The 15409-nt window shown below is 36.6% G+C and overlaps 1 protein-coding gene across 1 annotated transcript in view; it reads left to right on the top strand.

The window, feature by feature from the left end:
• Positions 1-15409, top strand: part of NOX5 (NADPH oxidase 5) — a 482672-nt gene that overhangs the window by 411117 nt on the left and 56146 nt on the right. The window contains exon 14 of the mRNA XM_044076374.1: positions 10556-10640. Within this exon, the coding sequence (XP_043932309.1) occupies positions 10556-10640 (85 nt within the window). The remainder of the gene's footprint in view (positions 1-10555; positions 10641-15409) is intronic.

Consider the following 15409-nt stretch of genomic DNA (forward strand, 5'->3'; position numbering starts at 1 on the left):
AAGGGCAATGGACAGCAAATGAAAGTTAACATTAGCAGTAAAAAATGGGCTTTTCTAATAATACTGATTTTCATTTGAGATCATTCGGTCAATAACTCTGAGCATTAATAACTAGTCAGACACCTACATCATATCCATTCTGTTTTCCATAAATAAATAACTTATTGACACAATGAACACTCAGTTTCATAACTATGTCAATTTTTAGTTAATACTTTTACATAGGGTAGTTCTAGTTAATGACACATATATTCTACTAGCTCTGTTTAGTTAAAATACTATTAAATGGATATTATGATCCATATCTCCTCCTCTTGAACCTTGATTAAATGTTAATAATTATTATTATAATCTGTGTATGTGTGAAATAAGATAAAATGCATCACTATGGGTAGACATTTTTTAGCTGCTCACAGACAATTATACAGAACTTCTGAAAGGTCAGACTCTGAGATAAGGTAGTAGTCTGATGAAATGCACTTGCCTATCATTATATGTATGCAGATCTGGACTGCCAAGAACAGTGTGTATATTTGAAACAAGATGAAATACATGACTGCGTTCATTTCTTCCTTTTGAACACAGTCAGACTCTGAAGAAGTAGCCACTGTTATTCTTAGGTGTAATTATGCTTCTGAAAGCAACTAAATCACTGCTGTCTGCCATCACTGTTAACTGTCAATGTGGCTTGTCAGAGGCAGTATGTTGTGTGTGTGTGTGTGTGTGTGTGTGTGTGTGTGTGTGTGTGTGTGTGTGTGTGTGTGTGTGTGTGTGTCTGCGGTGTATATGTGAAACAAGCTGCATTACAAAAGGCAAACTTCCCTTTGCTTGATCATAGTTGGGCATTAATCGTGTGGCCAGCTCCATGGTGCTGAGGGATAAAGCCTTATGACCCATATGGCTCATTCTAATCTACTAAGGCTGGGAGCTGGACAAGGCAGAAGAGGAGAATGGGAGTGAATGTCCAGTGCTGGATTATTTATCTTGGGAGAAGGGATAATTGCAGTCACATTTTCATCATGGTATCCATCCTACCACTTAATCCACTGACAACCTTAGTTTGTCACAGCAATTTGGTAGAAAGCTGGAGTTAGTGTCTGCAGAATTATGAATTTTCCATATTCCTTCTGGCCCAGCAAAAACAAAGTAAAAAAGTGTAAGCAAGGACCCACATTTTCCACCTTGCTGTAGGTGATGCCATTAAGGTATTTAACACATTTCGTCTTATAAAGACCATCAGTCTAAGGTAGCAAGTATAAACATAGATTTAAAAATACTGTGGCCCTAATAAAAGTCTGCAATATCTTACCCATTTATTTTCATTAGAAACCAATGGTTACAAGAACAAATTGATGCCAACTTAACTAAGCTGAGGCATAGAACTAGAGTGTGAGATTCAGAAGTGTGTGTGAGAAAAAGAATGTTAACTTAAGAAACAAGTTTCTAATCTAATCAGTGTAACACTTAATAAAGCTGTGAATGTGTGTGTAGAGCAACAAGACCATACAACATGTATATAGGAGAGCTTGCAGGAGTTCTTGATATGTATAAAATTAAAATGAAACAAAAATGCTAACATGAAGCAAAAATAGTCTGTTGGTGTATATAATAATGTGAAGCAATGTACAAATGGTATGGCAATGAAAGGACATAACAAGAAATAAGTTGATAGTGTCACGGCTAGGAATAAGATGGCTACAAAAGAACATATACCATGTTAGTTGAGGTATGCTTGCAATCATGATGGTGGAAGTTGTCCAGCTTTAAATCAAGAGTGCAGAAACTGTGGTTTATTGAAACATTTTCTAAAAATAAATTGCAAAAGTAAAAAAATAAAAAGATGGATAGATAGAAGTTTTACAATTGTCTGATGCAAATAGAGGTACAAGTAGTTCAGCTATGAAGTTTGAATCAGAAATGAGTTATTTGTGAATGCCACAAAAGTGTATCCTGTAAATTCTGTGAAACAGCACTATAACAGATATGCGCAAAAAAGAATAACCGGAAGAGGTGCTGTTTATTAATTTTAAAAGTGTTACTTTTAACTTTGATAATGGTGCAGCGTGTAACACGACAGAAAGTTCATTCAGAGAATTGTGCTCGCAAGGCTCAGAAAAAGACTTTAAAGCTACATTACTGACTTATTCTGGCCATAAGCTGTTACCAATAGTTCAAAAAGATTTCTCTTGATCACTGTTGTGTGTATAAAAATAAAACCTACAAAATTTTATTTCAAATTATGTCAGCACAGCAAGCCATTATTCTGGGTAGAATGGCTTGTGAATAGCAGGCAAAAGTAAACATGTACATTATGCACAGACACAGTTATCGAGTATTAGTGGGGAGTATGCGGCCAACGAAGACAAGCATTCACAGATTCTTGCAGCCAGTGTATCACAATTTTGAGAAATATAGTAGTGCATAATTTGCTTGTTCATGAGAAAGGACTAATACTAAGAGACTTCCTCCTGCACGTAGGTCAATGCACGGCTCCCAAATGAAATCAACAGCACAAAAAACCGGAGCCAGCAAATGGTGACTAAAATGAGTATATTTAACAAAATAACATCCCAGCAAGTACAAACATACCGGTTTCGGCTGGTAACATACACAGCCTTCTTCAGTGTATACATGTAGTTCATTACAAGCTGTTTAAACAGGCAAAACCTGAATCCTATTGGTTTGTTCCTCATGAATATTCATTAAGACCAGGGTGAAAAAGACCACCTAATATAATTATCCACTTATTTTCTTTACTGTTTAATATATTATGCCAACCACTTTTATTCTTGCGATCCCCTTGTATTAAATCAATTATAGTGAACATAAATTTTGCTGTTGGATGGACCAACTGATGTTTATAAAGGGCATTAGTCACCTTTTTGTGTTTTATATTGCTGTAGTGTTCAGAGATGCGTAATCTAATGCACCTGGAGGTTTGCCCAATGTAGAAAGCCCCGCAGTTACATGTGGCCATATAAATAGCCCAATCACTGCTACAATTCACAAAACTATTGATGTCAAAAACTCTGGGGCAATTTCTACTGGAAAACTCATTGGTTGTTGAAATATATTTGCAATTAATGCAGTGGCCACAAGGAAAACACCCACGCAAAATATGACCTGATAAGGTACGTTGTATCTTAGTGATGTATTTAGTATCCCTACTTTTATAATGATTAAAATAAGATTGAAGCTTCTTGCCATTCCTATAAGAAAACATACATTGATCAGGAATAATGTGTGCAACCTCAGGGTCACATTTCAAAATATTCCAATGTTTTCTAACACTCCCCAATAGGCAGTTGGTGTTGCAACCATAGGTAGTAACAAGTCTCAATGGTTGAGATGATTGAACCGGTCGTTCCCTATATTGCAATAAATCATGGCGTTGCATATTGTTAACCTGACATTTGGCAATAGCAATAGTACCAGCATTATAACCTCTTTGTTTAAATCTATAAGTAAGATCAGTTTGGTTAACACAAAATGTAGAATGTTCAGAGCATATTTATGCAATATAGTCATAGAGCAGTTCAATTCAGTCTAGCAATGGTGTACTGAGAAAGATAATGTCAAATTCATGCAGGAAGAAGATGTCTGATAATAAGACTGACATTTTTGAGCACCATGCTGATTTATTTTCAGATCTAGGTTGTATTCTGGGTTAGTACTCATAGATAAATCCAGAGATTTTACCAGTATTAAATACCCCAGAAGAGTTCCGTAGCACTGTGACAAAGAATTTAGAAAAATCGAATGAAAGGAGCAACTGGGTATGATTGTGAAGCAAACTGGTCCTAATACATTGGTGCAGAGTACTGTGACAGTAGTTAAAGCAGACAAAACAGAATCTGCACAGATATACCAGACCTAAACACATTGATTCTAAGGGAGCATTAATCACTCATGACTTTTGGAGAGGTTATTTCTGTGATGCCTCAAGCTAAGTATTTTTCAGTACTCACTGCTAAGTAGGACAATTGGAAAATCCGTTTGGATCCTGACATTTATATTGGTGTGGAGCAAAACCAAGACACAGCACAACGAGAGACTGATTAAGTTACTTGACCGACAGAGGCAAAGCAAGTTCAAGCTGAACAGAGTAAATGCCAAATGTGTGTGACTAGTATCAGATATATGACGGATGTCTTGGTACAGCAACATGTACAATCTGATCTCAAAAAGGGGAGAAAGACAAGCTAGAATGAGACTTTTAGGCATAGCACATATTTCTCCCAATTCATTTATAGCCTATTGGAAGTGTCTATGCCTGCACAGATAGTACTGGAGAAAGACATAACTAGCACTCAGAGAAGGTGCAAGATAAAAGCTACATGAAGTTAAAAAAACTCTGACAATTTCTGATTCTTCACTTTTATGATGTGACAAAACTACTTGTGTTGTAAGTGATTGTCAAGTCAGTCTATATTGGAGCAGTTTTATTGCAAGAATGCCAACTAATTACTTAAGGTTACACAGTGCTGACAGAATCTCAGACAGGATATGCTTATCAGAGGAAGAGTTTCTAGCTCTTGTTTATGGCTAAGAGATTATACAAGTATAAACACAAATACATTGTTATTGGCATATAAGCAGATGTGTCCACTGAGACACAGCAGAAGCCATTGCAAATCAATTTTATAAGCTTCTGCAAACAGCAATATTACATCTACAAAGACTGCTGCTGCGTTTGCAAACATAAGACTAAGCAATCGTATACAGACTTGTCAGAGAGAGAGGTACATACTGCCAATGCATTGAGAAGAGTTTATCATAAAGAAAGCAAGCAGAAATGACTGAATACTGAATCATGACTTAGAAATGGATGTTTATTATTCCTTACATGCTACTGTGTGAGGAAAGATTGCAACAGTTTTCAGAGTTAGGACTGAAATGCAGTCGCTTTCAGACATGGTAATGTCAGGATGGCCTAAGGAGAGGAAGAATGTTCCACTTCAAATAAAAATGTACTATACATTTCATATTGTTATGCAGAAGGTCTGTTGTTCAAATTCAACAAAACATGCAAGACTAGATGCTACAGTGAATTTGTGAGCACATTTGAACTGACCTGATTCAAAAACTACCTCTTCTCAGTTAACTTAAATTTATCATCCATCAGTCCCTCTGCAGAAAGGTGTCCCTCTAGGGTTTGATCTGGCATGTCTCCTGTTTTCTAAATACATTAACAAACTTTCTTTTGACTTACCCCATGTTCCTCTCCTGCTTGATACTAATGACACAATCCTATTCCACTCTAACCATTCAGTTTCATCTCTTGAACTTGAAACTCGGAATGATTTTCATGCCCTTATTCAATAAGTCATTGATAAATAATTACCACTAAACTCCTTTAAGACAAAAACAATGCTTTTTGGCACTTGGCTCACTTTTATCCTCTGGCCTCTAAAATCCATGATTATCTTAATAACACTTTTGAAAATGTCACTTCATTCAAATACCTAGGTGTTTCCTGTTCTGGGCTAATAGGATCTCCCCTTTTATATTCAGATCTCGTAGAAATGCCACAGGTAGAGGTATCTTATTGTCTCAGCTAAAATATTGTTTTCCACTAATTGCTGCAGCTTCTAAAAGAAACGCATCCACCATTTGGTCCCCAAGAAATTAACTCCACTACAGAACCATTGAAAAAGCTGTCTAGCTGTGAAGTAGTATGCTGACTTTCTACTTCCCTCTCAACTATTATTTATCAGAATAAGACCTTACCCCACTAGCTTCCACACTATTCAGAGATGCACCAATATATAACCTTAGAATCTTAACCACGCATGTCCTCCCTTCCAGACCCCCCCAAACTAAGCTTCACTGCACAGACCATGTTTTTTCAGTCCTTGTTAGCAAACTGAGGGAATCTCTCCCTTTTTTTTCTTAGAGATCATTCCTCTTACCCCATTTTCCATTGACAAATAAAATCCCATGTCAAGACTCTAGAAAAATGTATCTGCTATCTCTCTGGCCATATAACTTAATCTCTTCCTTCCTTGAGATTCTTTCAGCATGCCCACTCTGATACCACTCTGTATAAAATGCATGTATTTACTGTGTTTTTTTTTCAGTCACTCTGTATATAATGTCAAATATCTGTTGTGTTTTCCTTAGGCTGAGACTGAAATGGGTTCAACTGGATTCATGCTCTCCCCTGTTTAACAAATTCAAAATAAAAATAAAATAAAAAGGACTCTGCAGAATTGTGAAGTGTAAAGAGAGGACACATGGCCTGTTTTCTTCATGTATATCTCATCAGACTAATATTATGGTGGCAAACAGTTTAATATACAGTACACTTCTCAAAAGTATATATAAGCCATGGTGCAAACCAGATTCAATTTAAAGATGATAATTATTTGTGACAAATACTTTTTTTTCATTTTGTTAACCAGGTATGTAGAGTGGTGTTCAGACCTTTTTCAGCTATGACCTAGGCATAGACGGCAAGATTAAAATATAGTCTACAGTTATACAAATCAAACAAATAAAATAGTTGAGACAAATACTACAGAGTGAAGTACAATAGCGTAAAGAGATAAGTTATTCACTATTTACAGGAGATATATGAGATATACAGTAGTTACACAGTAATGAATTCAAGTCTATCTTTCACAGTGTTGATGAGCTTTCATGAATTACAGCATCCAAGCTAACTGCAGGACTATAGTTTATAGCTATTAACTTTGAAGGAAGTGCAGGCAGCCACCTTCAAGAGGCACTATTATTTACACTAAAACAGGCCCAATGTATTTTATTTCCTTACTTCTGCAAGTGGACTGGATTGATTCCAAGAATCCTGAAGGGATAAAAATAAGAAACAAATCACAGTCACTGTGCTGCTGAAAAGCATTTTTTGAGATATGTGACACCAGATGTCATTTCTGACAATGGTCCTCAAAATGTGTGTCAAGAATTTTTCAAACTTACACAAGAACTGGAGTTCAGATGTATCATAACCTGTAATATCTCACAATTTAATTGTCAAGTGGAAAGAATATCCAAACAAACAAACAAACAAAAACATCATGATAATACATGCTGCTAATACAAAGCAAGACTGCTACCTAGCTTTGCTTAAATAAAAAAGAAACTCTACTGTACAGCCTTTAAGATTATGCCCTTCATGTGTCCGGATAGGGAGAAGGATCAAGATAAAATGAACTGTGTCTTCCATATTTCACCTTGCATGTATACCAAATATCCAACTTTTTTGATAAAGAGCTCAAAAAAAAAAAAAAAAGATTTACTATATTAAAATAACCAGAGTTTTATCTTTACTTTAGCCATGAAATAGCAAGAATGTACACTCCAACTGACACGGCAGTCACTTTAGCAACAAGCTAATAGGTTCATAGTTCATAATGTTTTGAAATTAGATGATACTCTTAAATCTTAACTTGGTGAGACCAAAGAGGAACACTTGTTGAGATGTACCAGAAAGTGTTTGTATAAGAAAGAACAGAACTTGTTTCAGAACAACAAAGTGCCTGTTAGACTACCAAATGTGACTAAATAATTCCATGAAATGACTAGCACCAGAAAGAGGGTGTTTCTTATTTTTTAACTTTTCTGAACAACTCACACAAGTGTAATCACAAATGAGCAAAAGCTGCTAAATGCGAATAGCAAATGGTTGTAAAAAAACACAGGGAAAAAATGATTTTTCGGAGGGCAAGCCGTCTCCACACACACACACACACACATGCACACGTACACACGCACACACACGCACACACACCTCTCACATCCCTTCCACTTATATATACTAACTCTAAGGTTAAAACATCATGGGAAAATGGATAATCCCTAGTATGCCAGCAATTTGTCCTTCTGGAGAAAGGCTGTCTGGTCGCAGAGTAGGGCTCACACAAATGAGTGCTGATCACTAGAGTTTCCAAAATAAGCTTCTGAACATGACAGCGTATCTGATTATAACTCTCACTGCTCTCAGAATCATGATACTGTAATGCCTGCTATATAATGACCCACTCTAATATGACTTTTAACAGCAGATATGACTCTAACAACCAGATATGTAAGAATCTTTTAAGTATCCAAGAGTTGGCAAGACTGAACTCTGTTAGGATCGCAAGAAGTGATGTTTTCAGATATATGTGTAAAAAGTAAATGATGCAATGTTATGTGATAACATATAAAATGCTGGGTTTCATAGTAAAAGTGCTAGCCTATGTTAAAGTCATAAAACAGTGCAGTATAATTAATGTTAACTTACAGTGTGAGTATGTAAGGTCATGCTTGTACTAGGTGGTGGAAGGTACCTATCAGGCTGAAGCGGCATGCTAGATGTAATACAGGTCTTCCACCTTCAGGTGGGTGCTGCCATGACAGCAAATGAAATACATGTTCCCAAGTGTCTCTTATGAGTTATTGCTACTATACCTATATATAGCAGTGTAGGTAGTACAGAAGGAAACCACAATATTGCACTGCCTACCAAGAGGATGAGTTGGCCTCCTCTCAGCCACCTTGTTTGCACCATTCAGCTAGCTTTGGACTGCTAGCAGTTGCAATGTACTGGCTGGACAGCTGTGGAAAGCATTGCTTTGCACAGCAACTAGCATACCTCTCGAGAATAGTATTATGATAGATTAGGGAAAACTCCTCGGTAATGTGCTTTAAGAGGATCCTTAAGGCATATTTGTTTCAAGTGAGCTGAAGTAATTTATAATTTATTTAAATAGCACAATTGCACCATATTTATATTTTAGTAAATTATTCTTGCATTTTGTTGTATTTGTTACTCTACAGTGCTCATACCTAAGCGCAATACCTAAAGTGAATTGAGCCAAGATACAGGCCCTTTGTCAGATCACAGCCTGAGTACTGTCCATAGTTTTATCATACCCTCAGAATAAAATCAAATTAATTGGGAGAATTAAAAAGAAATGTCCTAGACTAAGAAGAAGAAAGAAAAAAATATGCAGAATGGTCACAGAGAATAAGTAGTTTTCCTCGTTGGGGAAGGTAAGTTCGAGGAAACGTGATACTGTTACATAAAGAAGAAAAGGAATTATAATGGAGTAATCTTAAAAAGAAAAGCTCAGTGTGGAAGTAGAAGCTATAACATCCAGGAAATGTTTTTTTCCAAGAAGGAGCTGGTGATATGTGGGACAGGCTGGAAGAGGAAATTATGAGCTCTAGCCTCTAACCTTCAGGCACAGGAATACTAGGAATAAAATTAATACTTGTTAAAAGGAAACAATCTAACCTCTAACCTTCAGGCACAGGAATACTAGGAATAAAACAAATACTTGTTAAAAGGAAACAATCTAACCTCTAACCTTCAGGCACAGGAATACTAGGAATAAAACTAATACTTGTTAAAAGGAAACAATCTAACCTCTAACCTTCAGGCACAGGAATACTAGGAATAAAACAAATACTTGTTAAAAGGAAACAATCTAACCTCTAACCTTCAGGCACAGGAATACTAGGAATAAAACGAATACTTGTTAAAAGGAAACAATCTAACCTCTAACCTTCAGGCACAGGAATACTAGGAATAAAATGAATACTTGTTAAAAGGAAACAATCTAACCTCTAACCTTCAGGCACAGGAATACTAGGAATAAAACGAATACTTGTTAAAAGGAAACAATCTAACCTCTAACCTTCAGGCACAGGAATACTAGGAATAAAACGAATACTTGTTAAAAGGAAACAATCTAACCTCTAACCTTCAGGCACAGGAATACTAGGAATAAAATGAATACTTGTTAAAAGGAAACAATCTAACCTCTAACCTTCAGGCACAGGAATACTAGGAATAAAACGAATACTTGTTAAAAGGAAACAATCTAACCTCTAACCTTCAGGCACAGGAATACTAGGAATAAAACAAATACTTGTTAGAAACAATCTAACCTCTAACCTTCAGGCACAGGAATACTAGGAATAAAACGAATACTTGTTAAAAGGAAACAATCTAACCTCTAACCTTCAGGCACAGGAATACTAGGAATAAAACGAATACTTGTTAAAAGGAAACATTCAGGGCAACTAGAGAATGCTACTTTCACAGAAAAGGGAACAGTAGTTGGGCAATATTGATTTTTGTTTGCCATCTTCATCCATATTATGTTTTATAGGTTAACCATCTGTTGCTATGAAAGTAATTATGTTCAGGTGCATCGTTTCTGAACTCACAAAAGTGCTGTCAGTAGTATATTATGAAAATGTGAAAAGTTTGGTATTTTTCACGTTGTCTGCATATTCATTAAAATAATGTTATACCTTTATCAGATAAACATATTAATACTGCTGCCTTGCTAACAATTGATAATGCTTTAGTTGCGTCGCATATCTCCAAGCTACCTTTTTCACAGCTTCTCATTCTTAATCTAAATACTGGTTTTGCATGCATAATTTTTATAAAACCAGAAGTCCTTGAAATACCTCATCCTAATAAAACATTTGATGGCCTCCTCTTCATTTTTGAACTATTTCTCAGCAATGTTTATTTATAAGATTAAAATTGTTGCTGTAATGGAAGATTTTTATTATTTTCGTATTACTTTTGCAGATATCGAATGAGGAAGCAAACTTGCCCGAATTCTGGCTACTCCTGGTGCGAAAATTTGAAAGATAATGAAATGAGATTAAGAAAGGTGATATGAAACACAGACAAGTTCAGTTAAAAATGATGTTAGCCTTATAAACCCCCAAAACAATACAACTCTTTTGGTTTTCTGATTTAGCTTTTCTCTGCTTTATCATATAAAGCAACATAGATGTGATTACTGTAAGAACTGTGCTCTTTTGCCTTCTGGTGGCTAAATTACAGTTTCACAGCTGACAACTGTGTTTACCTCATTGGTAATGCAATCATTTTAGGCCACTTGGAATTCCACTCACCTACTCTAATCATTACTGGGTGAAATATTGTGTTCAGGAATGTAAGATACCATATGCAGCATTAATGTTATGTCCTGTCTCAATGATTTTATAGAGAACTGGATCATAATTTGGTGTACCATATGCCGAAGTAATCATAAATAGGTTAATTAAAGTCTTAACAGAAGAGGTTTGTATAAGAAATTCTAAGGAGTTTAATGTCAAATTTTGACATTGTTAAAGTACTAATGAGAGGATTAAAGCTTCATACCTGGTAAAAAACCGTGGATATAAACGGGGCAGTATGAATGGCCAAATAATCTTCAGGCTGATGGGCGAGCAAATATTGATGTCTGTTACACACAAATCCTTATTATCATTTTCATCAGCACCTTTTTACCCATTTCTACATGGGGTCAGGGTGTCACATCAACTGCCTCTATAGGTTCATAGGTTCATAGATTAGTACTAAGCTAACTGCCCTTGCGAGCCATTTTAAGCCTAGCCAATTATCTCTTGTGAGACTCAAACCCTGCACCTTGTGCTTGCAAGGCAAACACCTTAACCATCAGGCCACCCTCCCTCTCTACCCTCTTAATGCATAGTACCTCTCTTATCTTTCACAACAGTCATGCTTGGCTATTGCGGGTCTTCTCTAATGCAATCCGTCCATCTCTTGGTTGGACATCCTCACCTCCTCTTGCTTTCTTCTTGTCTCTTCCAAATTTTCTGAATGAAATCATTTTCTGCTGTCCTGCACATGTGACTGAACCACCATAATCTGTTCTCCCTGACACCCACAAATACTGACAATGAAAGCAGAAGCATGTCAGTGGTCTGGCTGGCCACTCTCTAAATGCTTTCAACCACTAAACTTCTGGTCTGACAGAGTTGTAGATTACAAAATGTTATTACTTCTCCCCTCCTCTGACAGACATGCACACACATACAGTGTCAGACAGACAGACAGGCACACACACACACACACACACACACACACACACACACACACACACACACACACACACACATACACACACACATGCTTTTCCAAGTTTATGAGCTCTGACCCCGAGCAGCCATTAAGCTGTTTATTGACATTGTGGAATACTTTTAATAACTACTCACCTTTCATATTAACTGCATATCCATATTTTCAACAACATCAAACATTGAATTTAGTAGGGCACCTGGGGAGCTCCAATCACAGTAGGTTATTTTACTTTTATACATTTTTAAAAAAACTGCCAGTTTAACAACATCTTCTGCAGCTCTTCTATGTAGAAAGTCAGAAAGGTAGCAATGACTATTATAGTTGAAGAATTCACAGGGCCAGTAAATCCAACCACGCCTCTGGCTGCAGATTTTCAATACTCAGGACATAAGTTAATTATGTGAGTGACTGTCAACATCCAAACTTCATGATTTTCTGTTAACCTTTCTGGGGGAGGGCACTATCTCCATTAAATCTGAATCGTACACCTGACTGTCATAATTATGATGTGGGAGGTGAGCCATTCTCTCAGTTAATTTTGCTGTGTTCTGTGGTTGAGGCTTCTGTTTGTTTCAGTTCATCCTGCTACAAGATTCACTGTATTAATGCTGTTATGGACATTTTGACTTTGATAATCCTGCTACATCTATTAATTAATCTAGTCATAACTGCCTCAACATTTTTAGTCTTACTATGGGGTTGCTCTTTTGTTAGTGAAGTCAAACTATGTCACTGTTATGATTGTGGGTGGCACCTTAGACTTTTAATTCTGTTGTGACTTTGCTGTCCTCTGTGGTTCTGTTAAATCTGCTAGGCATCCTTTAAATAATTGTGAAGGCTAGTAGGAAACAGTTCTTAAATGTCTATGCTAACCAGAAGCATCAACTAAACTTATTTATGTCTTATCTGCATATGTAAATAACTAAAACATTTACTGGGACTTTTTAAAATTCAAAATGATTGTTGACTGTGATTGGTGCTTTACATTACATGTACTATAATGCTGAAAAAAATACTTTTTGACTTGAGTGGCATAAGTGTTTTTTTGGAGGGTGGCTAATGCACTACACGCTAAGCTGCAGTTTGATGAATCTTTTTGAATAATGTTGATAATAATATTCAGAGATACTCTGCAGACTATGTAAGACAATTCATATGGCAACACCTGCAAGGGTAGGGTGATTTGGAAAAGACTGCTGAACACGTACTTGCACTGCAGTGCCTTAAGGTGAAACAAACAGATCAGGCTAGAAGTCTGCCCTTTGTAAATCATGTTCAAAATATGGTTAATGTGCTGCCAGAGTAATTCAGAAATGGTTATGAGTGCCTGGATACAGTGATGGTGTGTGCTGCAACACCTGTGCGATTTATACTTGTAATTTCTTTATTTTGTTTTTATGGCCCCTCTGCTAACCACCAGCTGCTGTCTAGGACTGTTTCTATAGCTCCTTTTACCTTAATGTTCCCTGTCCCCTGTACTATCCCCAAGGGCTGAGACCTCACCAGTAGAAGGTTGGGAAGGGGAGGTTGACTGGAATGGAGTAGCCAGGAGCATCACATGCACTGTCAGAGATTTTTTGTAGGCCCTAACTAGCTGGAACTTCTGACAGCACATGCATCACATTGTGGGATTTGCATCTATATTACATTATCTAACTTTTAAAAGTTCAAACGCCATATGGTCGACACCATATGATTGAACTTTTAAAAGTTTGAAAATGTAATAAAAAAAAATTAACCAAAGAAAAAACCTACCTGAATGGTTTAAGCAGGGGGGAAAGCCCCCCTGCACCTGCTACACCCCTCTAGTACTAATCTATGAATCTATGAATCTATGAAACTCCGAGATCGCACTACAGTGCAGAAAAGGGAAGTCTTCCCATTCCGCACTGTACAGAGATCTCCGTTGAAATGTTCGAACATTTAAAAGTTCGATCATATGGTGTCGACCATATGACATTCGAACTTTTAAGAGTTTGACAACATGATATACACCCTGGGATTTCACTTAGTTCTGCCTCCCCTTTAAAAATACAAAAATGCTATTGGTACTATTCCCATCATCAGGAAAATGTCTGACAGTGGCAGAAATCTTCTTGGAGTGGGTGAGCTGGCAAAAATCTGCTCCTTCCCACCTCCCACCCTCAACCCCCTTTCTTGGCTTTTCTAGTGACTTGGCCACTAGATGAACACAGGCCACTGGATGATAGAGCTGTATATCTCTCAGACTGGTAATTTCCGACTGTTCCATGTTTATCAGTAAGAAAAAATGTTCTGAAAAGTGTGCATAAATATTAGCACAGGTCTGTACTGCTTTGCGCTGTGCTTATAGGTATCCATGCACACATTTCTGTGTTTTCTGCAGTGGAACACTCTGTGTGTTTATGACTCAGATTCACAACAGGACAGTGTGCATGAAGCCTGAATGTCATGTTTGGGATCTAAAGAAATATAAATTATGCATATTTCTGAATGCCATTAAATCAGAAGTACATAATTCAGTCTTCTTGGTATGGTGAGCTCTGCATGGATTGACAGTCTCTGAATCCCAACGTATATTTTTTAATGGTCTTTATTTGTAGAAGATGCATATTTTCTGGATATTATATAAGGTAATTTGTAAGATTATATTGATGGTGTAAGCTGGTCAGTATTCAGAATTACTAGAGCTCGATTCTGCATACAGAAGTAGCACCTTGTTTCCATATGTATAGCAATGTAAGGTTTTATATATATATATATATATATATATATATATATATATATATATATATATATATATATATATATATATATATATATATATATATATATGTAATATATGTATCTGCAACATCACACCACTGCTGTACCATAAAGACCTTGAATTTTATATGCACTGAGTGCCATTATATTACTTTTCTTCACTGTGCCACTAACACAGTTGGTGCCACGACCACTGAGGATGGGATGAGGCTGAGCTCAGTGCTGCAGTGAGCTGAAATTTGTTATGGTATTCCAGGACAATGTCTATTTCTTTGTCATTATTGCAGAATATTTTGTGATGGCTTAGATTTGCATATGTTTTGTCCTAGAGCTATGGCCTACACTTTCTTTGGCAGCTCATTCTGTTCTCTCCTATTTAATATTTACTTGCATTTGCATGTGTTACCTCGTACCACCATGATTTCATGTGACACACAACATTTATTTATTGTCAATCATGCATTCATTGGAATTCTGACAATCATTTTTTTTACTGAACAAAGGCACTCTGCTTTTCTTTAAGGCAGACCCAAGTGGCTGACAGTAATATATCAGCATTTATCATTGCTGAATGTTGACAACAGCCAGCACTCGAACTGGACTACAGTGTAAGTGGTTAAAGATTTGTGGTCAGTAAATTAAGACATGATGAGAGACCTGGCATGTACAAATGAGGACAGCAATAATTCAGTGCATTCAAAATGTAATATTATATCAGGTTTATAGAAGGCAGCAGTGTAGCTTTTTCTGTCTTTACCTAGTTTTTTGATTCCTGCCTGTGTGTGATATGAATTGTGCTGCTCC

Source organism: Protopterus annectens, chromosome 7.part0, assembly GCF_019279795.1.
Source record: "Protopterus annectens isolate FY-2018-M chromosome 7.part0, PAN1.0, whole genome shotgun sequence".
Taxonomy (NCBI): Eukaryota; Metazoa; Chordata; order Ceratodontiformes; family Protopteridae; genus Protopterus; species Protopterus annectens.